Genomic DNA, 25795 nt, shown 5'->3' with positions numbered 1-25795 from the left:
TGATAAAAATTAATCTTTACTAAGCTGATAATGCTTTGATCAGAAAACAGAAATACAATTAAAATACATTTTTAGTTTATTTTAAAAATATGTTTGAATGCAATTGTGATTTTTTTAAAAAATTCATTTGCAGGATGTGGGCTTTGCTGGCTAGGCCAGCATTTATTGCCCATTCCTTGTTGCAATTGAGAAGGTGGTGATGAGCTGCCTTCTTGAACCGCTGCAGTCCATGTGGTGTAGGTACACCCACAGTGCTGTTAGGGAGTTCCAGGATTTTGACCCAGCGACAGTGAAGGAACGGCGATATATTTCCAAGTCAGGATGGTGAAAGACTTGGAGGGGAACTTCCAGGTGGTGGTGTTGTCATCTATCTGCTGCCCTTGTCCTTCTAGATGGTAGAGGCCGTGAGTTTGGAAGGTGCTTTCTAAGGAGCCTTGGTGAATTCCTGCAGTGCATCTTGTAGATGGTACACACTGCTGCTACTGTGCATCGGTGGTGGAGGGTGTGAATGTTTGTGGATGTGGTGCCAATCAAGGGGGCTGTTTTGTCCTGAACGGTGTCAAGCTTCTTGAGTGTTATGTGAGCTGCACTCATCCAGACAAGTGGGGAGTATCCATCACACTTCTGATGCCTTGTAGATGGCGGACAGGCTTTGGGGGAATCAGGAGGTGAGTTACTCATCGCAGGATTCCTAGCCTTTGACATGCTTTTGTAGTCACTAGTATTTATATGGCTAATGCAGTTCAGTTTCCGGTAATGGTAACCCCCAGGACGTTGACAGTGGGGGATTCAGTGATGGTAATGCCATTGAACGTCAAGGAGCGATGGTTAGATTCTCTCATGTTGGAGATGGCCATTGCCTGGCACTTGTGTGGCGCAAATGGTACTCGCCACTTGTCAGACCAAGCCTGGATATTGTCCAAGTCTTGCTGCATTTGGACATGACTGTTTCAGTATCTGAGGAATCAAAAATGGTGCTGAAAATTGTGCAGTCATCAGCGAACACCCCCACTTATGATGGAAGGAAGGTCATTGATGAAGCAACTGAAGATGGTTGGGCCGAGGACACTACCCTGAGAAACTCCTGCAGCGATGTTTTGGAGCTGAGATGACTGACCCTCAACAGCCACAGCCATCTTCCTTTGTGCTAGGTGTGGCTCCAACCAGCAGGGAGTTTTCCCCCCAATTCCTATTGACTCCAGTTGTGCTAGGGCTCCTTGATGCCAAACTCGGTCAAATGTGGCCTTGATGTCAAGAGCAGTCACTCTCACCTCACCTTGGGAGTTCAGCTCTTTTTTCCATGTTTGAACCAAGGCTGTAATGAGGTCAGGAGCTGAATAGCTCTGGTGGAACCCAAACTGGGCGTCAATGAGCAGGTTATTGCTAAGCCATTGCCAGTTGCTTAGCAATAAGAATATGTTATATCTGTCTGCATACCTGTCATCTATTCTAATGTGCATCTGTTTTTGCCTCACTGTAGGGCACTGCGGGTAAGGAAGAAGATGTCAGGGGAGAGGATGCCAGTGAAAATGATTGGTGACATATTAACAGCACAATTGCCTCACATGCAGCCGTATATCCGATTCTGCAGTTGTCAGCTTAATGGAGCAGCACTTATCCAGCAAAAGACAGATGAAGTTCCAGAGTTTAAGGAATTTGTGAAAGTAAGGGATCATTGCATTGTCATTGCACAGCAAAAGAAATGACCTTTGCATCACCTTTAGTTGGCTTTCAAATGAAAACCTTGTTTTCAGTCAAATAGTAATTCTGCAAAGCTTTTTAATGCTATTGAAGAGCCGGCTTGGTTCAATAGATAGCAGTCTCAGCTCTGCATCAGAAGGTTGTGGGTTCAATCTTCAACACGGACTTGAACACATAATTTAGGCTGGCGCTTTACTCCAGCTCTGAGGAATTTCTGCATTGCCAGAGGGACAGCCTTCCTGGTGGGACCTTTTTTGCTTCCAGCTCAAGTCGACATAAGAGATCCTATGACTCTAAGAAGACTGCAGAGTTCTCCCGATATCCTGGCCAAAGTTCCTCCCTCACTGCCAAAAACTGATTGATTATTGATTAATTTGGTTTTCGTGGCATCTTGCAATATAAACATTGCTGCATTTACATATATAGTAGTGACAACACTGAAGAAATAATTTGCATTTATCCAGCGCTGTTCAAACTCAGGACGTCCCAAAGCACTTCAGAGCCAATGAAGTACTTTCTGAAGTGTAGCCACTGCTGTAATGTGGGAAATGTCTTATTTCAGTAATTGTAAAGCAACTTGGGATGTCCTGAAGATGTGATAATATGCTGTAGGATATATAACATGTGATTTTCCTAATACTGTGATATCATTGACACTTGGCTTATTTATATTATGGCAGAGACTAGCAATGGACCCGCAATGTAAAGGAATGCCACTATCAAGTTTCCTACTGAAGCCTATGCAAAGGGTAACACGCTACCCATTAATAATAAAAAATGTAAGTACATATTTTTGTGTGTACGTTCTCCTACTTGAACCAATTAAAAGCTGTTACGCAGTTTGCTACAACATAGACAACTCTTGGATGTCTTGCTATCCAACCTTTACGGTGATGCAGGCTGAATAAAACACACAGTTTTGTTACTAATCCGTAAGGGAATTTTATTACTTGAAACTGCTGCTGGGAGAAAGGTCGGATTGGGTATCTATATTTTCTGAGCCAATAATGTAATATTTTTAAGGACAGATCAACATATATATGTGTGTGTCATGTCCCTCATGGTCCCTGGTTCCCTCAGAATGTTCTATGGCCCCTTTAGCACTGTGGTTTCCTTTGGAACAGCTTCTTTAACATTCTAAGATCATGTTCCTGAGGCCATCCGGGCTGCCAGAAAGATTTTCTTTTTTAAATCTGCTATTAGCAACCAGGGCTCAGAAACGCTTAGGAACTGTGAGATCAATTATTGTTTCAACATTACATTCTGTAAACTCTTTTTTTTTATATAAAAAAAAGTTGATATTCTGAAATGGGATATTAAAGGGGAAGCCGACTCTTAGCGCACAGCTCATTTGAATTTAAAATAATTTTCCTTCTGAATAAATATCCTAGATTCTGGAAAACACCCCAGAAAATCATCCTGATTTTAGCCACTTGAAACATGCTCTTGAAAAAGCTGAGGAACTGTGTTCTCAGGTGAATGAGGGTGTGCGAGAAAAGGAAAATTCTGACAGGCTGGAGTGGATCCAGACACACGTGCAATGTGAAGGTTTATCTGAGGTAAGGTAGCGAAAGGTACTAAAGTGTGTCATGTCTCTAATTGATTGACTCTCGATGACCCTATAACTGTAGCAATGTTATATGTAGTGTTAAAATCTCTTGATGAAAGCAAAGGTCGTATTCCAGGAATGTATTTCATTTCATATTTCACTACTTCAGTCACCTCTTCAAAAAAAAAATCAGTCAGGTTTGTCAGGCATGATCTACCATTTACAATCTTGAGAGGCGACTGAAGTAGTGGACAGGGAAATGTCTGTGCGTGTCACTTACATGAACTTTCAGAAGGCATTCAGTAGAGTGCCTCAAGAGACAGTTAGCCAAAGTTGAAGCTGTAGGAATTGAAGATCGTTTATTTGACCTGGTTAGAAAATTGGCTGATCAGCAGAAGACAGAGTAGGATAAATTGGGAGCTATTCTGAGGGGCAGCATGTGGCTAGTGGTATCTCACAATGATCTGTGTTAGAGCCTCAACTATTCACTGTATTTATTAACAATGTAGCTGATGGGATAGAGAGCCAAGTATCCAATATTTACTGCTGATACAAAGATAGGCAACATTATAAGCAGTATAGATGAAAGCATAAATCACAAAGAGATTAATAGATTAAAGGAATGTCCAAAACTATTGGAAATGAACTTCAATGTAGACAAATATGAGGTAATCTACTTTGAACCTAAAAAGGAAAGATCAGAATACTTTGGAAATGGTGAAAAGCTAGAAGCAGTGGAGCTCCAAAGAGACTTGGAGGTACAGGTGCACAGGTCACAAAAATTTTTTGGACGGATACAAAAAAATCAAAAAGTCTAATGCATTCTGGTCTTTATATCTAGGGGATTAGAATACAAGGAGGTACAAGTTATGCTGCAGGTGTTTTTTCTAAAAAAAAGAACCCTGTTAGATCACACCTGGAGTACTGTGGTCAGTCCTGGGCACCACACCTTTGGAAGGATATATTGATCTTGAAGGGGAGTACAGAGTGGATTTTCCAGAATGATACCTGGACTCCAAGGGTGAAATTACGGGGAGAAATTATGCAAACTAGGGTTGTATGCCCAGGAATTTAGAAGATTAAGGGGTGATTTTATCAAAGGAAAACTAATAAGCCAGATAGAGAGAAGCCATTTCCACTGGTTGGTAATCGAGGACTCGGGGGCATTGTCTAAGGATTAGAGCCAAATTTTTCAAACGCTTCTACATAAGTTTGGAATACCCTTCCATAAATGGCAGTTGATTCTAGATCAATTGTTAATTTTAAAACTGAGACTGATAGATTTTGTTAACCAGAGGAATGAAGAGATATGGGACCAAGGTAGGTACATAGAGTTAGGCCACAGATCGTTGAAAAGCAGCTGAACGGTCTCAAGGAGCTAAACGGCCTCTCCTCTGTTCCTATATTCCTAAAAGAAACGAATAATTAAGTGTTCAGAAATTCCAGATTTGTGCTATCTTATTGCACATCAGTGATCAAGATCTTTACGGTTAGAGTGCACTGCAAACTCTAGATTTCAGCAAATGGACTTTATTTCTAAGTTAATATTGTTCAGTGTCCTGATGCATTTATAATATTCTTTTAAAGATGATTGCGGTTGTTTCCTTTTTATTTCAGCAACTTGTTTTTAATTCTGTCACAAATTGTCTGGGCCCTCGAAAATTCCTACACAGTGGTAAACTTTACAAAGCCAAGAGTAACAAGGAGCTTTATGGTTTTCTCTTCAATGACTTCCTGCTACTGACACAGATCATTAAACCACTAGGTTCTTCAGGGACCGACAAGGTCTTCAGCCCTAAATCAAACCTACAATACAAAATGTACAAGACTGTAAGTAAAATTCAGCATTTCAACCAATACGTAACCTTTCTTGCAGATAAACAGAAAATAAAATGTAACCTGCGAACTTGACTCATCAGATAAGAGCACCCTGGAGTGCTGTACTGAGCAACACAGACCAACAAGATCCTAAGGTCAATTCCTGGTTTGCATTAAATCATTTAATCTCATTCAAGGCTGTGATGGGTGTCTGCAGCTCTCAACATCCATGGCTAGTGAGGAGAAAATCAGCAAGGATCTGTTTTCCAGCAAGCCCTGATACAAAGTGTGTGTGTGAATGTTGGAGAGAACAAGATTGTGCTCCCGAATCTTTTGGAGCTCCACCATTATTTACAACAAAACAAAAATTCTGGCAAATACGTTTCAGTAAGTTGGGAGAATGGGGCCGTTCTTTACGTCAAGATGGAGGATATGCTGCAACGCTAAGCTACTTCTAATTGTGATGCGAGAGTTTACAGTTTAAGGTTAAAGAGCCCCAGTACACAGAGACTCAGTCATAGAAATCAAATAAAAAATGAGCAGGTTCCTGATTTAGCAAGAGGCTGTGAAATGCGAGTTTAATGCAAGACCCTGGAGAATGGAGAGGGGAGTGGAAATGATTTGATGGGTCGCTAAAAGATGTGTTAATTGATGGTAATTTTCAATTGCCAGCTGCCAGTTTCTCAATTCGAAGGTCATGTAGACAGCAACTGAAAATTGAGGGAGCACCTCAGGTGCCCCATCTAATTGTGCAACAGGCTGCTTAAATATGCAAACCCTTTTGTACCAGATGCTGAGCAGCCTAACCAGAGATTGTTAAAGGGGTCGTTGGCGGTTGCTCACTGAACTTCTCATTTTTCTGGTGCCCTGAGACGGGCCCCTGGGTCATCAGAAAGAATTGTGCCCTGATTGAGCAGCACTTCACTCTACCCAACTCCTGCCATGCCTCCCACCACCTCCCCCACCCACCCAAACCCAACTACTAACTTCCCCCATCATGGCAGCCAGCCAGTTTCCTTCCCTCCTGGAACTGGTGTACAGCAACAGGAGCCCCATTGGGCATCTAAAACCTGCAGCGATCTATTAATGAAGCCTGGAAGTCAAACAAAATAACATGGATCTCATGCCAGCACGAATGGGCAGGCATAACAGCTGCTCTGCTGACTTCATGTCCATTTTGGGCACTTGTAATTGTGCCCGTTGCCTCTATTAATTATGACTTCTTTGTGTGCAAAGCCAAGTGCCATGTCCAGCTATGTAAGACATCACAGCTGTTGGTACTGCAGCTCTCGGAGACCCCACTGAGTTATGTGATGTGGTAGAATTTTATTGTCTATTATTAACCCATGCAAGAACATTGCTGCTGCCAAGAGACTTTATGTTGTGCTTGTTTACATCCTTTTTATTTCTGTAATTTCTGCAGCCTATCTTTCTGAATGAGGTATTAGTGAAATTGCCTACAGACCCTTCTGGTGATGAGCCAATTTTCCACATCTCCCATATTGACAGAGTGTACACACTTCGTGCTGAGAGCATCAATGAGAGGTAAGAGGGAACAGACCCCAGTTTTATTGCTTTCTAACACATAGGGAGTGGGGATTTTCAACTCGGCTAGATATAGCAAAATACAAACATACGGCGCAGGAGTAGGCTACTTGGGCCCCTCAAGCCTGCTCTGCCATTCAATATGATCATGGCTGATCTGATTGTAACCTCCCACCTACCCCCCGATAACCTTGCACCCCCTTGTTAATTATCTACCTCTGCCTTGAAAATATTCAAAGATTCTGCTTCCACTGCCTGTTGAGGAGGAGAGTTCCAAAGACTCACAACCCTCTGAGAGAAAAAATTTCTCCTCATCTCTGTCTTAAATGAGCGACCCCTTATTTTTAAACTGTGATCCCTAGTTCTAGATTCTCCCACAACAGGAAACATCTTCTCCACAATCATTTCATTTTTGAACTTTCAAGTTGACAAACTAATATGAGTTTATTTTTAGGAAGTTGCGTATCAGCTGATTTTCCTTCATTTTTTAAAAATGCCAGCCAGCCCAGAGTATTTTACATTGCAGCAGGTCCTTATTGATGATTATAAATCAGTAAACCGATCCTTCATGCCTCTCCTCATTCCGTTACATGCTTAGACAATAATAATTCTTCTTTGAATTTGAAATACTGCATCTTGCACAATTCAGTAAGAAACTGCTGATTGCAGTTTTCCAACGCTGTAAAGGTTGTCTAGTTAGCGGAATGGCAAATGGTAAAAATGTATTAAAACGTTACTTTTTTCAATGCTGTGGTGATTTCCAAGTGTATGAAACAATTATATTAAAAAATCTTGAAAGTGAAAGTTCAAAGATAAGAAATCTTGAAAGGAGAAAAGTCAATTCAACTCAACAAGCCTACTCCTTTCTTGTGGTCCATGTCTGGCTACAATCATGCACTCCATCATCGTCCATGATTTCTGCAGATCTCCCTATTCCCTCCTCCCTCATATGAACTATTCGTATCTCTACAGTGCTTTGTGATGCACCTACTGAGAAGTTGGCTGATAGAAATGATAATGGAGTTGTTATCCAAATATAGTGATCAACCTTTATTAGTTAGTCTACAGCAGACCCAGAAATGACCCAATAGAATCCCAGTCGTGGAGAGGTTTGGGAACCTTTGCTGCAAGGTCATCTGTTCCTCCCAAGCACATTTACCGCATGTGCCTCACATTAGTATCACGAACTGTTATTTTCTGAACAAAATCTATCTAATTTGAACATGAATAAGACTCTTAGGGAGTCTATTTCATAGACTGGCCACTCACTCATTCACTGAAGTTTGTAAGGTTTTCAATTTACCCCTCTTTAGGTACAGGACATATCTTCTGGTTCTATTGTTTTAGACAGGTGAAATAGCTTGTAGAGTAAATCTTTCTGTGAAAAATGGGTGTAACATAAATGGAAAATGGGCACTATATCCTTTGCTTATATTTTGCTTCTCTGGAACTATTTCTGTTGTTTTTCTGTTGTCCCATTGGACTACATCTAAAGATGTAGTATTGTAAATTTCATATCAATGAGCAAAAGGGGACTTTGCACCCAGATTTCCTTCAGTTTCAGTTCAAGCGAAAACTTTGCCCATAAAATCTAATTCAAAAACTGCTATTTTGGTGCTGTTTATCTTAAGGGACAAACTGGTACTCTCAAGAAACATCTTGACTTTGAAAAGGTTGTGTGGAAATCTGACAGAGGTGGTAAAAATTGAGGAGTTTTGATATGGTAAATCAGGAAAGAAGTATTACCTTTGGTCAGTAACTAGAGAGGGCATAAATTTGTGTATGCAGAGGGTTGTTAGGATGTGGAATGCCCTACCAAAAATTGTGCTAGAAACAAAATGCCAAATAGTTTTTAAAAAGGAATGTGAATATATATTTGAAGATTAAGAATTTAATAACATACAGGGAAAGGGCAGCAGATTGGGACTTACTGGATAGCTGTTTCATTAAGCAATGCAGTGGATTTGTCCCCCTTTTGTGTCACGGATGTCTGTGGTTCCTAATCTCAACGTTTTTTATTGAATGGGCAATCTCCAATTAGCCTGCAAGGAAGATTTCCAAGATGTTTCATTTTCTCTGGGAACTCTTCAACTTGTAGCTTCGGTTGAGCACTCACCAGGAGGGAGTTCACCTCATTTAAATGAATTCGTTTGGGGCCCAGATAATATTGCACACAAGTTGATTGTGTAAAACAGAATGTAGAATGATATGGTACAACGGTAAGGAGAGTTCATTATACAGTTGCTAGGGAATGTTGCTATGACTCTCCCCATTCTTATCTAGCATGTTATTGCAGCATCCCAAGGCTATGGAGTAGACTTAACTATAAATCATTTTTTTAAGCAATTTCCTTGCCGATTTAGCTTTATTGAATGATAATATTCCTGTAATTTAAAGATATATTTTTGCTAAGAAGTGATTTATGATTGTGTAGAAATGAGACATTTGCTGGAGATCTCTATCAAAATAGCCTATTGGAAGCAAAGCGTTCTGTTTACTAGAACTAATTAAAAGACTTTTGATGTTACATTGGTATAAATACATCAAACCCGTGAGTGGAAAGTTAATGTGTTAATTACTGTGCTGCCGGAATTCCTTTGGGGTATAAATCTTGAAAATATTGCAGATCAATTAGAGGTTTTAGCAAGACACTCAGAATAGCAGGAACATATTGAACCAGACGTCTGGCAAACTGCCCTGTAATGATGACCGAGATTAGTGATCATGTATCCAATCTACTTTTTTGAAAACAGAACTTTAAATGATTTATATAAAACCTTTATGAATTTCTACAAAGGCAAAGATAGAAAGGAAAACTGCAAATCTAATGCAGAAATGAAAGACCCTCAACATTATTTGTATTTGATACTATTCATTGTTTTTCCATTCTACAGAACAGCTTGGGTGCAAAAAATAAAAGCTGCTTCAGAACTCTACATAGAAACAGAAAAAAAGAAGCGGGAAAAGGCCTATTTGGGTAAGTAAAGCAGTAGGTGCGTGCATAGCAAGAGTTTCTTTGACAGTATTTCATATTCAAGTATGTGTTCCCTTTTTTTCTTCTCCGCAGTGCGTTCTCAAAGGGCTACAGGCATTGGAAGGCTAATGGTGAATATAGTTGAAGGCATAGAGCTGAAAGCATGTAGATCCAATGGTGAGAATTACTCAGTCTCCTGTGTATTTCATGTTCAACATCAACCCCAAAGGAGATAGCCTGAAGAATAATGATGATTTGTTTCTTGAAGTGGGAATACCTTACTACCATATTGTGTCTTGTTCTATCTGTATGCACACTTGACAATCATGAAGTCGCAAAATTCATTCAACAGAAAGAAAGTTGGTTTTAAGTTTATCTTCCCAGCTGAGGGTCAAGTGCTGGACCTCTTGAGGCATGGGGATTGATCATTCAGATTTGCCTGTCATGCTTTAACAGATTGGATTATCTGGGTCTCAATTAGCTTAGGCAGTCAGTGAGTGATCCACATAGGTCAGGAAGACTCAAGATTCAGGATCTGAACTGTGTTCAGTTAGCTAATCTCAGTTGGAGTATCAGTAGGTACACAGTGAATAGCCTCAGCACCCCTGTGTTAGGGAGAAAATAACTGGCTGAAACTTCCACTACTGATTACTGCTCAGCAGCCCATGCTGGAAGTCTATATGTATGTTCAGGTGAGGTCAGGGCTAGGCTATGGAAATACTAGCATGCCAACACTCAAAAGTGGGGCGGGGGGAGTATCTTCTGTTCCCTGCAATCAACCGCCCCTTCCCTTTTTGTTGATAGTGTACATTCCATTCCTGCATACTACTTCTATGTTGACATCCTTCACCATCATGCTCCATGAATATTGCAGCTTGCTTAGCCTTTCCGGCTACAGCTATTTGTAGAATTATTGCATAGTAATCACTCAATAGGACTTTCTTTAAATGACAACCTTGTAACTCAAATAATTTAGAACTTCATTTCCAACCAAAAAAAACATAAATGCAATTCCACAAAGTGGTCATATCCAATATTAGAGTTTAATGATCGTTGTAACTTATGGCAGTGAATGTCTGGAGATTCACTGGCTGATAAGATGTAACTGCAGTAAAAGAGCTACTATAAGCCAGAGAACCAATCAGGGTGGCTTCAATCCTGCTAATGTTTAGTTGGAGGAAATTTCTTCCTCAACTTGTTGCCACATTGACAACCAGAGACCACAGCAAACTCAGGGAACAAAGGGGGATCAAAATGGTAAATATGTGTGTGGTGGTCATACCCATCGAAGCTGACCCTATTCTGACAGTCAATGATGCTGAGACAGCTTTCAGATGAGGAACACTAGGTAAAGGATGGAGAAAGGGCACAAACTTGGTGACCCTGCAGGCATAAGAAGGAAGGTGACTGCAGTTGATGACCTGGTGATGTCAGAATAAGTAGGATTTCTGAAGATATGAATTTAGATGCAGGAAGTATTAAAGTCTTGTGTTCGGTTTTGGACATCACCTTGAGAAGTACATACAGTTCAGTGAGGATTCACTGGAATGATACCTGAGAAGAAGGGACTGAGCTGAGGCACCAAGGGCAGAATTTTATGCTGCCCTGCCATCAGGTTTGCAGGTAGGGGAGGGGAGCCTGTAAAATTTCCTGAGTAGTCTTCCTGCCACCCTCCTAGCTTCCCCCAACCTGTCCACAAGTTTATGTGGGGCGGGCGAGGCCTTTCCACATCCCCACACCCACTCCCCCCCCAACCCCACAACTAGGTCTCTTCCCCACACCACCCCCCCTCTGGCCTCTCCATCAAAACCCCGCACTCCATCTGCCCAATGCCCTGGGCCTCACCTACCCTCCCTGCTGTGAGACCCCTGCACTTACCTGATCCTGGACTCCAAAGACTTAGAACCTGGGGATTGCTTGTAGTCCCAGGCCTGGGCCACTGCTGCCACTGGCACTGTTGAGGCTGTCGAGCTGTTGGCTAATCAGGTTGGCTGGCAGCTCACTGAGACGGGTCTTCCGTCCGAATGAGAGGCACGCTCCTCAACTGGTGGGGATACATTACCTGTCAACTCTTCAGGTGGGGCAGGAAACCCCGCCATCCGAAAAACCCTGCCCTAAATAAACATGTGTTATGTTCACGGATATAAAGAAAGGTCTGACCAAGCAGCTCAGAGTAATAAAGGGCATTGAGAGGCCTGATGGGGAATGACTCTTCTCCAAGAGAAAGAATAGAGAGATAGATATTTAATGGTGAAGTAAGGGCACTAAGAAATATGGAGAAAAGATGTTGATAGGGGAGTGCTGGGCTAAATACTATGATTGGTTTACTTAATGTGAATAAAAGCCAGCAGATGGAGTGCTGGATTAATGTAAAGATGGAGAAAGTGGGTATGTTTCTGTCTAGACCATTGAATATTGGTAGGGATTTCATGGTCTAGCTGGAAACTGAAAAGGTCCTGGTAAACACGTAAATAGATTTATGATCTGAAGATCTCTTGTATCGGGAGTGAATTATCAATTCAGTACTAAAATTAGCAGACTGATTCTTAGTCTCTCTTTTTAAATTCAGTCATGGGTTGTGGGTGTCGCTGGCTCGGCCAGCATTTATTTCCCATCCCCAAACAGTCGAGATGCTGTGGCTCACAAGATGCCTGAGCAGACACAATGATTCAAATGGTCTACTCAAGTTGCTAGACCAAGAATGCCTCAGACCTGATTTGATCTGCACTGAATTAACTAATCTCACTCCGCCGCATTCGAGACAGTATTCCCCCAGCTGGAGAGAACAAAATGAAACCACCTGGGACTGTTTTTGAGTGCTATCAGAACCCTGCAGGAGGTTTGGTTTCAGCTGCGATACTCCCCCACGATTGAATAACCTTTCACCGTTCATTGTCTGAGCTTACACATAAATGTGTATTCACCGTGATTTACCAAGTTCAAGATGAGATGAAATGAATCTTCAATCTCGTATGCATTTGTAAGAGAATGTGGCAGCAGTCGGTGCCTTTGATTTGGCAGATAATATTGTTTAATATTAATGCTTTCCTAAAGTAGCCAAGTAAGTTAAAATATTCTTGAGAAAGTTGAAATTAGACAGCTTGACAACTAAGACTGCGTGTGCACTTTAAACAGAAGACTCCAAGGGAACCTCTCAAAAAGTATATTTCCAGCAAGATGTTCACTGTGATTATTGGTAAGGTAGTCCAACAACAGAATGACTCTTATGTATATATTTAAAAAACAAGAAATACCGGAAATACTCAGCAGGTTTGTCAGCATCTGTGGAGAGAGGAACAGAGTTAACGTTTCAGGTATCAGAACAGGGAAAGTTAGAAATGCAAAAGGTTTTAAATAGGTGAAATGGAGGAGGATGGAAAAGGAACAAAAGGGAAAGGTCTCTGATACTTTGGTCTCTGATTAACTGACAAGAGTTGATGACGGTTTTATATGTTCCATTCAAGGCTAAGTAGGATTTTAATCTGTTTTTTCGTCTCCCTTTTAGGAAAGAGTAATCCTTACTGTGAAGTGACCATGGGCTCTCAGTGTCACATCACAAAGACCATTCAGGATACTCTGAATCCCAAATGGAATTCTAACTGTCAGTTCTTCATTAAAGACTTGGAACAGGATGTGCTGTGTGTTACTGTATTTGAGCGTGACCAGTTCTCACCAGATGGTAAGAATGATTTGTTTCCATTTACTCATCTACGTGAAAATCTGGATCTAATTATATTTCCCTTGTAAAGATTGGTGTCTGTATGTGAATCTTTTTTTATTCATGAACCTAAGCATGATCCACACTTGCTGGGGTTGCTTCTCACCATCCTGACTTGGAAATATATCACTGTTCCTTCCTGGGTTAAACCCCTTGAACTCCCTCCCTAACGGCACGGTGAGTGTACCTACACCACGTGGACTGCAGCGGTTCAAGAAGGCAGCTCACCACCACCTTCTCAAGGGCAATTAGGGATGAGCAATAAATGCTGGCCTAGCCAGCGATGCCCACATCCCATGAATGAATAAAAAGAATACTCCAACTCCGCACCAGCAAGACCCAGTCAGCTCAATTGCCATGACCCTGGATAGTGCTGTTTTGGAAATGTGTCCCAGAAGCTCTCAACAATGCAATACCATTTGAATTATCCTATCTCTTGCCAAACACAAGTCCAACCCCTCACATCTCAGCCTGCCATTCTTGGTACTGTTAGCTCAATTTCTATATATTTGCCTGTGAAAATTGGACTGTTTGCTGTAAATCCTGAAGCCAGCACATACATGTGATGCCATGAAACTGTGTAAAATAATCTAACCCAATCTCTAAGCCAACCTCAAACCCTCACTAAAAATATGTAAAACATTAAGTGACTGGGGGAGGCAATGGCGTAGTGGTATTGTGGCTGGGCTAGTAATCCAGAGACCCAGGGCTGACAGTGTAATTTGAATTCAATAAAAATAGGGAATTAAAAGTCTAGAATTAAAAAGATGACCATGAAACCATTGTTGTAAAAACCAATCTGGTTCATTAATGTCCTTTAGGGAAGGAAATCTGCCATTCGTACCTGGTCTGGTCTACATGTGATCCACAGCAATGTGGTTGACTCTTTAATGCCCTCTGAACGATTAGGGATGGGCAATAAATGCTGGTCGAGCCAGCGACGCCCACATCCCATGAATGACTTAAAAAGAGACTGTAAGATGGATGAATCAAGCTGCTATTTTTAGTACTGAATTGATAATTCACTCCCGATACAAGAGATCTTCAGATCATAAATCTATTTACGTGTTTACCAGGACCTTTTCAGTTTCCAGCTAGACCATGAAATCCCTACCAATATTCAATGGTCGAGACAGAAATATACCCACTTTCTCCATCATTACATTAACCCAGCACTCCATCTGCTGGCTTTTATTCACATTAAGTAAACCAATCATAGTACTTAGCCCAGCATTCCCTGTTCTAAGACATAATTGGGTCCTGATTTCTCTAATATATATAAATTTCCCTGAATCAGTGCAACCAATAGATGCTTGCCCCAAGTTTGTGCCTGCCTACTTGCGGACTAATCAATTATTTGGCACAGTATTAAAGCAATGTAAAGGCAAAAACAAGACTTGCATTTATATAGTGCCTTTCAATGCCACAGGACATTCCAAATCATTTCACCAGCCAATGAATTACTATGAAAGTGCGGTCACTGTTGTAATGCTGGAAATGCAGCAACCTATTTGTGCATAGCACACTCCCACAAACTGCAATGTGATGATGATATTCAACCCCACAAAAAAAAGATTGAGGGATAAATATTGGCCAAGACACCCGGGATAATTCCCCTGGCCGCCTTTGAAATACATTGGATCTTTTACCTCCACCCGAGAGAACGGAGGTTCATCTCATCTGCATCTCATCTCATCTCATTATCATTGTCTCGTCTGCATTACGTTTTCTCTGACAGTGCAGCCCTCGCAGTGTTGCAGCGGTGTGTCAGCCTCGGTTTTTGTGCTCAGATCCCTGAAGTGGGACTTGAACCCATAACCTTCGAACTCAAAGGTGAGAAAGCTACCAACTGAGCCTTGGCTGACAATGACGTGAACAGATTAAAATAGTTATTTTTCCGTGTCAGGGAATGGACTTCCGGAAGTCAGTATGTTCCTCCTTAGTAGGGGGGCAATTTTTCCCATTTCCAACACGAGCAATTTTCTGGCCTTTCTGAGTCAGAAAATTACATCTATGGCACATTGAAGGCAGCTTTGAGCAGCGGGCTTGTGCTCGCCAAGACCCAAGTTGAGACTGCCCAGACAATTTTGATGTAGGAAACTCGCAGGATATTAATCTGTTATGCCTCCAGGTAGCAGAAGATCATTTCTTGGTTTCAGTCAAAATGAAATCCAAGGAATTTTTTTTTTTAAAGTTTTAATTTTCTACCCTTTCAGGTAGACCTTTGTCCTGTGGATCATAAATAGGTCATAAACCCCTGTAATAGAATTTGAAGCATAGGATGTTCAGTTCTATTATTTAGTCTCTCATTTACTGGTTTATCTTGTTTGAATTGCAATGGCTTGAAGGTTTGCAAAAGGCTGCATTTAGAGTTATTATTTAATTTGGTTCTGAGTCTAAACACCAAGATGTTTTTAGTTTACTGTTTCAGATGTGTGCAAATTAATATTAACATTGGTTTAAGCTTCAAATGTTGCTCATGGGGCTGTCTGAAATAGACCTAGGTCACCCACAAAACAAAAAAGTATTGGCTGCTGCTGCTTCGATATAATCTCTTTGGTCTTTGCACATTTATAGACTCCACATGCCAAAGGCATTGGGTAACATTGATCAACTAATGAGAGTTGTATTTAAAAGAGATGGGTGAATGCCTTTGTTAATATGACTGCCTGTCTCTGCCAGGTGCTTGATTATGGTTCTACACGGTGGGATATCTGAATCATAAATCTAAGAGTTTTAATTTAGTGAATACAAGTATAATTGCAGAGGATGCAGATAATGAGTATCTTGTAAGTGTGAATGAATTTTGTTAAACTTGTTGCATTAAAAAAATTGACCGTTTACCAAATAGAGAACAATCATTGTAAGAAAAATCAATTCAAAACAATCTCACAGCAGACTAAGGTGCACATTATACAGCATTTTGCATTCTTTAGACAGATGTCTTAGATGTCAGCCATGGGCCAAGGGTAGCACTCTTGCCTATGAAACAGCAGGTTGTGAGTTCAAGTCCTACTCCAGATACTTGAGCACAAAAATCTAGGTTGACACTCCAGTGCAGTACTGAAGGAGGGCTGCACTGTCAGAGATGCCTTCTTTCATATGAGATGTTAAACCAGGGTCTTGTCTGGCCTCAGCTGGATGTAAGATCCAGATGGCAGTATTCTGAAGTAGAGCAAGAGATTTCTCCCTGGTGTCCTGGCCAATATTCATCCCTCACCCAACATCATTAAGAATCCTATTATCAGGTCATTAGCACATTGTTGTTTCTGGGACCTTGTTATGCGTAAACTGGCTGCTACATTTCCTCCATTACAGTAGTGATGACACTTCAAAAATATTTCATTGGCTGTGAAGCGCTATTTAAACACAAGTTTGTTCTCTTGTTTCTTTTCTGGTTCAGTATAAGGCTATACTGTAAATGTTCTTTATATTCCCCTGCCTTATAGACTTCTTGGGACGTACAGAAATTCGTGTTGCCGATATCAAAAAAGATCAAGGCTCCAAAGGTCCTGTTACGAAGCGACTTCTGCTGCATGAAGTCCCTACTGGTGAGATAGTTGTTCGTCTGGATCTTCAACTTTTTGATGAAACATAGGGTAATATAAATGTGTATTTCTGTACATTCAAAAGCCACATATGGCAACTTTATCAAGTACCTGCAAAAGCTGTCTAGGAATGCTGCAACATCCGATGCAGTATCCATGGATCATATTTTGTGTACTCTTTTATACGTGACATTTAAAAACATGGAATTAGAGTTTATAGATGTCTCCTCCATTTGTTAATGTATAGCTTTATCATCTCTACATTCCAGTTTCAATTTTTCAGACTATGTGATGATAAACATTAAAGTAAGGCAGGTTTTGAACTTGTTTTCCCAAACCGTGACCAGTGCTTCTAAACTGAACTAATTTGGTTGTGAAGTGAAAGTTTGGTGGCTTGCACAAGTTTTTATAGGGGAAATTACAGAAGCCAAACTGTATTTTTGGTAACCTTCTTCGGGTGGGGGGAGAGAAACGTACATTTTGGACTGTGTACTTAATTAGGATTAAATTTACATAAATACACAGGATACATGGCACAGAGAAAGGCTATTCCGCCCAACAAGTCCATGCCGGCATTTGTGCTCCACTCGAGCCTCCTCTCGTCTTTCCTCATCCAAATTTAACAGTGTAACCCTCTATTCCCTTCTCCTTCATATGCTTCATTTCATAAAATTAATCATTTTTGCCCAAGTGCATGATTCCAACACTTAAGGTGTAAATTTTAAAAATAAGGTGCCAAGCCAAGACAGAGTGTCATAAGTTACTATAAAGCAGTTCAGAAGAATTTTTGGTCTCATTTTATCAACTCTGCATTTGTTACCCAAGTTACCGACTAATGATCCTTATTCAGTAAATTAAAGAGGAATTCATGATTTAGTGGTTCCTTGCCATGTGAATAATATTTACTGTGTTGGAGTTTAATGCACTTTTGTAAGTGTCTTCTTTGCATTCAAAAAAGTTCCTTCATAAATTGGGTAGGAGCTTGGAGACCTGGGTTTGAACTTCCACCTCTGCTGACTTACCTAACTGGGCTCCCCTAAGAGGACAGATTTCTCATATCAGCCAGTTCACCAGTTGAAGCACCAAACAGAGCTGAGATACTTAGTTAAAGAGAGGAATTAGATCTACCTGTAATGTCACTACAATTCTAAGTGGCTTAATGAGGAGTGGCATTAACAGTCCTTCTCATGGCCAACCTGTTACACCCACTCAGAATACTTGTATGCAGGGGAGTAGGAAAGAGGGAAAACCTATCAGCAATTTAAAGAATAAAAATAATATCTGCATATGTTACCGACTTAACATCTTGGTAACTTAAATGCACTTTTAGATTTTGAACAAACTTAAGCTTAAATTGTTTTAAGTTAGCAGATTTTATGTATAGCCCCACTATACAGTGGATGCTTTTCGCAAATGGGCAATGCTAGTTTAAATTTCGGCATTAAAATGTTTCCACAATATGAAAGAGGGTAACACAACTCTAATGAATTTCAAAATTTGGTAAAAGTCAGTTCAAGTAGTCATTGTTCATTGTTGATTTTCACTGAAAATATAAATGGTGAACAACTTGTCATTGTACAAAACCCTGTCTGTGTTGACTTATCAAATTTCTTAAATAATTGTCCAGTTTTGCTTCAAGGACGGAGGTTTAAGGCATAAGGCATAAAACTGCTTTTAAAATTAACCCACCCAAGAAACATTTAATTAAGTCAGTAGATTTGATTTTTAGTGTCAATTGTAATCTTGTCCTATTAAGAAAACACATGACTGCACTCGTGCTTGTAACTAATATAATGAAGTACAACACTGATTCCTAGATTAGGTGGGTGGTTACATCGGCAAAATTAGATTTTAAAAAATCAGATTGAATAAATTTATGATATTTAGCGCAAAAATAAAAACAAAAGAGATACACATTAATTGCAGAGAATACATCCAAAAAAGGTGAACAAGTCAGTCTTATTCACAACACATGCAGGTGAGGGAGGACTTCAGTTTCTATTTTAGTTTACTGTCTCTTTTTTGCACATTCAGCTAATATGTAGCACATTACTTAACCTTAAGCGACTACTTTCCCATTTAAAAAATTGAGATTTGAGAAGAAAAAATTAATCTAATTTTTAAGTAGGTAATTCTGCTCGTGGTTTATGAACCATAGAACATTTAAAAATGTAATAGAACTTGAAATAAAATTAATAAAACTTTCAAAGTCTGCAAATGTGCCAATTGTTTACCAGTAAAATTCACACTTGCAAAGGCAAACTGTCATGAGGGACTACACGTTCATGTATGTTTTTACCATCGTCGAGACTTCAAAATCTTTTACTAAATCTTAACCAGCCTAATTTTTCACCTTGTTTCAGCACTGGATTCTGATATTATTGTTTCCATTACCATGATTGGTAGAATGAAATATGACAATCACTTTGCACTTTGAATTTTAAAAAAATTAACATATCTAAAATGATCAATGTCTTATTCTAAATTATTATTCGAGTGAATAACTAGTAGGCTAAATCTGTTTTGCTAATTTACCTATGTACCTATTAAAGCACTAGATATATTAGCATTAAGGGGTTAATAATTTATGAATCTAGATAGAATTAGGACATATTCATATATACTCCAGAAATGTTTTATTGCCCTTATAGCAAACTATTATTTTGCACTTATTTCATTTTGTTGGACCTAGATGTAGTTTCTATTAATGCAGCTGTAGCCTTACTGTTTGTGTAGTTACGTTTTTCCATTTTTCAAAAAGGATAGGAAGTGTGTATTTTTTTTCTTTATTCTTTCATAGGATGTTGGCGTTGCTGGCAAGGTCATCCTTAATTGCCTTTTAACTGAGTGGTTTGCTGGACCATTGCAGAGCGCAGTTAAGAGTTAATTACATTGTTGTGGGTCTGGAATCATATGCAGGCCAGACCAGGTATGAACGGCAGATTTCCTTTCCCAAAGCACATCAGTGAAACAGATGGGTTTTTATGACAATCGATGATAGTTTCATGGTCATAATTACTGAGACTAGCTTAATATTCCAGATTTATTAATTGAATTTAAATGCCGCTAGCTGCTGTGGTATTGGAACCCATGTCCCCAGGGCATTAGCCTGGGTCCCTGGATTACTAGTCCAGTGACATCGCTACCATCTCCCCATCTTGAGCTTTCACACACAGTCAATTCTGAAATGTGACTTTATATCAGATCATCAAATAAGAATCCTAAATGTCTAATATCTAATCAACATCTTGAACACTGTTCAAATCATGTGTTCAATTTATTGGGAAACATTGATTCATAAACAAACATCGCAACATACTGCTGAAGTTCTATTTTCAAATTCATTGCTAGAATTGTTTTGAAGGGGCCTGTTTCATGAAATATGCTGTCCTAAGCCCTATCTGACAAGTTAGTAAGGGTTTGTTGAGTCCCTTCTGCTTAAATCCATAGTGAATTTTATCTAGTCAACTGTTCTTTATTAGCCAGGAAGCTTTTAGAGTATTTTTTTACTTGAGTTAAAGGGTTTGAGGATGGGGTCTTTGCACATTTTCCATAATTTTGACCATCTATATAGTGCATCACATGTCTGCAGAGTTCTCATTAAATTAACGGATTTGCTAATGTGCATATGTACATATGCTTCTGTACATTGAGGTGTAAGGTTACAGGAAATAAATTGTGGAGTTATTTGTTACAGAAAGGCCATTTGGAGACCAAAACATTGGTGTAGTGTTCCCATTCTCTCTCTTGTAAATGTTTGGAAATTGGCTTTAGCCTTTCAAAGATTTTTATGGGAACCCTGAAACCTGTGTTCTTATAGCTTAATTTCTGAAAGCCAATATATTGGCAACTCAGTGAGAGCCCTATACTGCGTATGAGCAATTCTAAGCCTCACGAGTTCTTGAGCTTTTGCAGTGTGGCTTGATTTGGTTGTTATGATTGTTCTGTACTGCCCTACTTTATTTCAACAGTGGTTAATCACTCTTAAGTAACAGAAACAGTATTACTATTTAGAATGTGAACACTCCATTGCTGGTCGTGTTGTTCAGCTCTCTGTGCACTTTTGTTGTTAAAATAATGATATTGTTATAGTTTGGTTTGCATAATATTGTCTGTAAAAAATAGATTAATTGAAATGTAACTAGTATGATTTACATAAGCTAAAAATGTTCACATCTTTTTGAGGAACAAATTCTGAGCAGAAAGACTCTGGGAGTTTTTAAACTGGAAGCTGCACTTTTAGAATGCAATTCAAAACTTTCAAACCAACACACATTCTGCTATGTATATTTTATTTGTTTGTTAATTGTTGCTGTTATCGTAACCTATCTCTATTGCTAAGTTTTTTTTAACAAAAGATTTTTCCTTTTGTACTAATGAATGTCATATAACATTTCAATGGACAGTTGCATGTTCTAAACCCTCTATTTTACACCATTGAGAGAGCAATCAGAAAGAAACAAAGCTAAATACTCATCGTCAGAAATTTACATGTTTGAGTCTGTTTTTATAAAGCCGAGGTTTGGCTTGTTCTGTCGGCAGGAATTTTATGCTGGCAGGATTTTATGGTCCCACCAAAGTCAACGGGCTTTTAAATGGCTCATCGCATTTTATGGCCGCAACCCCACTGCAATGGAGCCGTAAAATTCTGCCCTGTATGTTCTCGGCCTACTTTTAAGACTTTAAAAGTTCATATATTACAAAGTTATCAGAAAGAGAATATTTGTAATCATTTTCATTTGATTGAAAACATTTATTTTTCAAAAATGTTGATGGAGTAAAACATGCAATCTCATCTATCGTGTAATAGAATTAACATCGTAACTTGGTTGAAGGGATACAACCACTTTATATCATAATTTACACTAAACTTTTATTTCAAAGATGTGCACCAATGGGTATGTTTTTAAATAGTGTACACTTGAAAGCAACAGTCACTCAAAGAGGATATTATATTCTCCATTTTCCCTTGGTGTACCGGGGCCATACAGTACCTAGTGTCCCAGGAGCAAACAAGTAACTTAATCCCAGGCCTCTGCACATGTTGCTTTTGGACACCATCTTGGAAGCGTGGTAAACGTGTTTGAGAGATGACTCTGCTCTCCATTTTTTCCCATCATCCTAGGAAGGCACTTGACCAGTTTGGAGCCTCTCTGAATAGTTTAAAAGATTAACAGCTAGACACAGGGGGAGGAAAGCATGGTCAAACTCACATTCATCCACTGTTGTTGCAGAGAACATCGGTGCTCCAATTAGACTTTACTGTGGTTACTCTAAGTATCAAAATATAACTTTGCCTTGGGAAGGGATTGTCTTAAGTTACTAGAAATACTGCTGCTGTGAGCTTTGTTAAAATAACTTGTCATTTAAAGAACTTGAAATGTAACTTGTCACAACTGAATCAACAATGCAAATGTGCATCATAGGAACATTGTTGAAGTATCAACTCGAGTCTGACAGACATTTAATGTTTGTGTTCGAGAAGTATGGATCTCCCAAGCCAAACCAGACAATATATAGCCAAATGTTACATGTTTACTGAATTGTAAATCACTGTCAGAGTGCACAGCTAAGCTACTATAATATGTTCTGTGTTCATTGTTCTGCTTGTCACTTTGAGCAGTCTGTTTACATATCGGCAATTTCTCTCTATTGGCAGGGTTACATTTCTCTTAGCTTAAGTATTTAAGTGTATTTTCACAATGGAAAATAAACTTCTGCAAGTTAGTAGTTAGTGAATCTCATTTAATGAAATGGGTCATTCTTCCCTTGGAGACTATATAGTGAAGCATACACATGGAGAACCCTCACATTGATCCACTTCATCAGATCAAACTCCTGCTGCTGTACAGCATGAACTAGCAAGAGAAATGGAAGAAGGCAGCTTCTAAATTCCAATGACTGAGCATTTAACTCTAATGTCAAGTAGAAGTAGCCAGGTACTGGGAAAAAAGAAAGGCAGATCTCCTGTACAATTGCCATGTGCTTTGATCTGCACAGTTTACCACCCTGGGTTGTGTTTTCTGAGCTTCTGCTGTTTAAATCATATAGTATCAACTAAATGTAACTCATTTACCCCAAATAAAGTTCTCAACAAACTTGTGCATGAGTTGTGGCAAGCACTTATTTAATGAGCTACTGTTTTAATGGGAATTAACTGTGTTAAACCTGTTCTATAAAAACTGAATATCAAAGTGATTGCTCACTTTGAACAATTTAGAATAAATCACCTGATTCAGGTGCGAATTATACATTTTGCATTCTTTAGATCTGTGTCTTAGATGTTACATGAAGAAGCCATGGCTGAGATGTAGTCTTGTATACCCACTTAGGTGATCACAAAAGATCCTTTAAAAAACTACTATTGTGAAGACAAGCAGGGCAGTTCTCCCTGTAGCCTTGGTTGGTATTTATCTCATACCACCTCATTGCTGTTTGTGGGACCTTTATGAAGCACTTTAGGACGTCCTGAAGTAATGAAAGGTACTATATAAATGCAAGTCACTTTGTCTGAACTTCAGTTTTGGTGACTAAGCATCAATAGTTTATTGCAGCAGGATTAATGCATCTATCTGAATTATTACAGGAAAAAATTAGAACAAACTCTTATTTGTACTCTGGGGGTGGGCAATACAAGTGGTTCACCAGTTTTGAAAATGACAGTATTTACATGTTTAATTATGAAAAAGTACAAATCCTTCCACTGAATCTTTTTTGATCTTGGCCCCATCTTCCTTTTGATTTCTGTGTTATGTCAATAAGACATGAAACAAAATCCAAAACTCTAGATATATAAACTTTATTGTTTTTTACTATTTTTAAAATGACACTCTGCTGAACCAAATGATGGCTGCTACCAGTCACATGACCACATGATTGGCCCTTTGTTCTAGAAGGTAGCAACAGGAGTTACAAGAACAAAAGAATCCTCCTGTCATCATCATGGAATCTCACACCCAGTTGTAAGGACATTATAATCACTCAATCAGGGAACTCGCAGACCTGCCTGAAAGGATGGTAGAAGCAGAAACCCTCATAACATTTAAGAAGCATTTGGATGTGCACTTGCGATGCCAAGGCATACAAGGCTATGGGCCTAGTGCTGAAAAATGGGATTAGAATAGTTAGGTACTTGTTTGACAGGCACAGACTCGATGGGCCGAAGGGCCTTTTTCTGTGCTGGGAACCTCTATGACTTTATGAAACTCGTTATTCCTGCAGAGTTGTTGACAGACCCATCACAGACCTGAGACTGTCCAGGTCCATTTCAAAAGGGGCCATTGAGTGGACAATGGACAACATTTGCAGACCCGTCTAGCAGAGTCAGTGTGTCTACCGAGACAATAGCTTCCCAACACAAGATCCTCAATATGGATGGTAACTCTTTCAAAAACTAATGGTTGGGACATCATCAGTGCTGAAACCAAAAGCCAGTTGCAGACAATAGATAAACGTCCCTTTTGACATCATTGCAGAGAAAGAAGATAACATGACTCAAATGACCAATTTGAAATCTCTATATTCCTTTGAGAACCGAGAAACCCACAGTCTTCTGTTTTAACACCAAATAGAAAGGACTCCAGCAGTCTGGCTGAGCAAGCAGCCGGCTACTACCTTAACTCCTCAATGCCTGCTTGATTTTAAGAGTCTTTGATCAACACCTGCCAAGCCGTCTAAGCACAGAAAGCCCATTGACTTCAAGAACTTTCAGATTGTTGTTTCTGACCAGAAACTCATCTGGACTGAATTCCGCCACGAAGGAAACACCCTCTGGACTTTGACTTCTCAGACCCTGGAAATCACGTGAACTAATATTCATTTGTGGTTCTTTTACTGCCGATGCCCATAATTGTAAATCTTCCTTTCTATCCCCCTTTACTGTATATATGAATGTGTGTGCGACGTTGGGTTTGAATATGAATGAATGTGAACATGAGCTAATCATAACTTGAGTTTGCTGTGAGTTATTATTAAATTGGACCACATATACTGAGGGTTTGGAGAAACATGCCACAGCTCACTTAAAAATAATTCAAAAATAGCTCAGCTTACAGCTAAACGGAGAGAAGATGATGAAGTCAGTTTCTCTTTCTCCTGTCCATAACAGAAATTGGGGGCTCGGGTTCAGGATAACCCCCTTACAAGCAAGCCAAAAGTCGACTAAACAAGAAAAACCCGACCAAAAATTTGACCAAAATCCAAATCTAAGAAATGAGCTGTACCTGATATGAAAGGAACCAGTTGGAAGCCAAGAAGGAAAATTTGGTGGCTGAAACGATCTTTAAAACACAAGAAAATAACTGCAGCAAATTCCCTTCCCCTGATAACTAGAAAACATGGCAAATTTCAATGCTCAGCTGTTGTTAAAACAGGGATTTAAATGGAGAGACACTAGCATCCCTAAGCACGGAACAAATGAAAGCTGTAGCTAGGGAAATGCAAGTAAAACTACCCCGTAAGATTAAAAGAAGTGACCCGCTCCAGTTGCTGGTAGAGTATTTGGTCCCCACTTATCAACCAGAACAACTGGTCGAGGAGTTCAACCCTGACTCCGAACCCTTCCCCTAGCTAAATTTGAGCTGGAAAAGCTTAGAATGCAGCTAGAATTTTGAAAGAGAGGGCTAGTAGAGGGAAGAAAGAGAATCTCAGAGAGGAAAAGTGAAAAGGAGAGAGAGAGAATTCTAACTCTAATTATTGGAAATGGAGTTATCTTCAATGGGAGAGAGGTGTTAGACAGATGGAAGTTGCTAGAGAAAAACACTCTCCCTGGTACAGTCTATATCTCCCTACCCAGAACCAATCTCTGAGGCCCTTAAGTATGCTAGATTTGTTCCCAAATTTGGAGAGTTATGTGGAATCCTTTTTTGCCACTTTTGAGAGAGTAGCAGGACAGCTAAGATGGTCATCGGAGATCTGGACCTTTTAAATTCAAAGGCAGCTAT

The 25795-nt window shown here is 39.6% G+C and overlaps 1 protein-coding gene across 1 annotated transcript in view; it reads left to right on the top strand.

The window, feature by feature from the left end:
- The window catches only part of itsn1 (intersectin 1 (SH3 domain protein)), a 238592-nt gene that overhangs the window by 173432 nt on the left and 39365 nt on the right, over positions 1-25795 (top strand). The window contains exons 34-42 of the mRNA XM_078560237.1: positions 1481-1664; positions 2382-2480; positions 3093-3260; positions 4868-5080; positions 6492-6613; positions 9508-9590; positions 9681-9764; positions 13093-13266; positions 16755-16856. Of these exons, the coding sequence (XP_078416363.1) occupies positions 1481-1664; positions 2382-2480; positions 3093-3260; positions 4868-5080; positions 6492-6613; positions 9508-9590; positions 9681-9764; positions 13093-13266; positions 16755-16856 (1229 nt within the window). The remainder of the gene's footprint in view (positions 1-1480; positions 1665-2381; positions 2481-3092; positions 3261-4867; positions 5081-6491; positions 6614-9507; positions 9591-9680; positions 9765-13092; positions 13267-16754; positions 16857-25795) is intronic.

This window comes from Cetorhinus maximus, chromosome 16 (assembly GCF_964194155.1).
Source record: "Cetorhinus maximus chromosome 16, sCetMax3.hap1.1, whole genome shotgun sequence".
NCBI lineage: Eukaryota > Metazoa > Chordata > Chondrichthyes > Lamniformes > Cetorhinidae > Cetorhinus > Cetorhinus maximus.
This window is presented reverse-complemented; position numbering and strand designations above follow the sequence as displayed.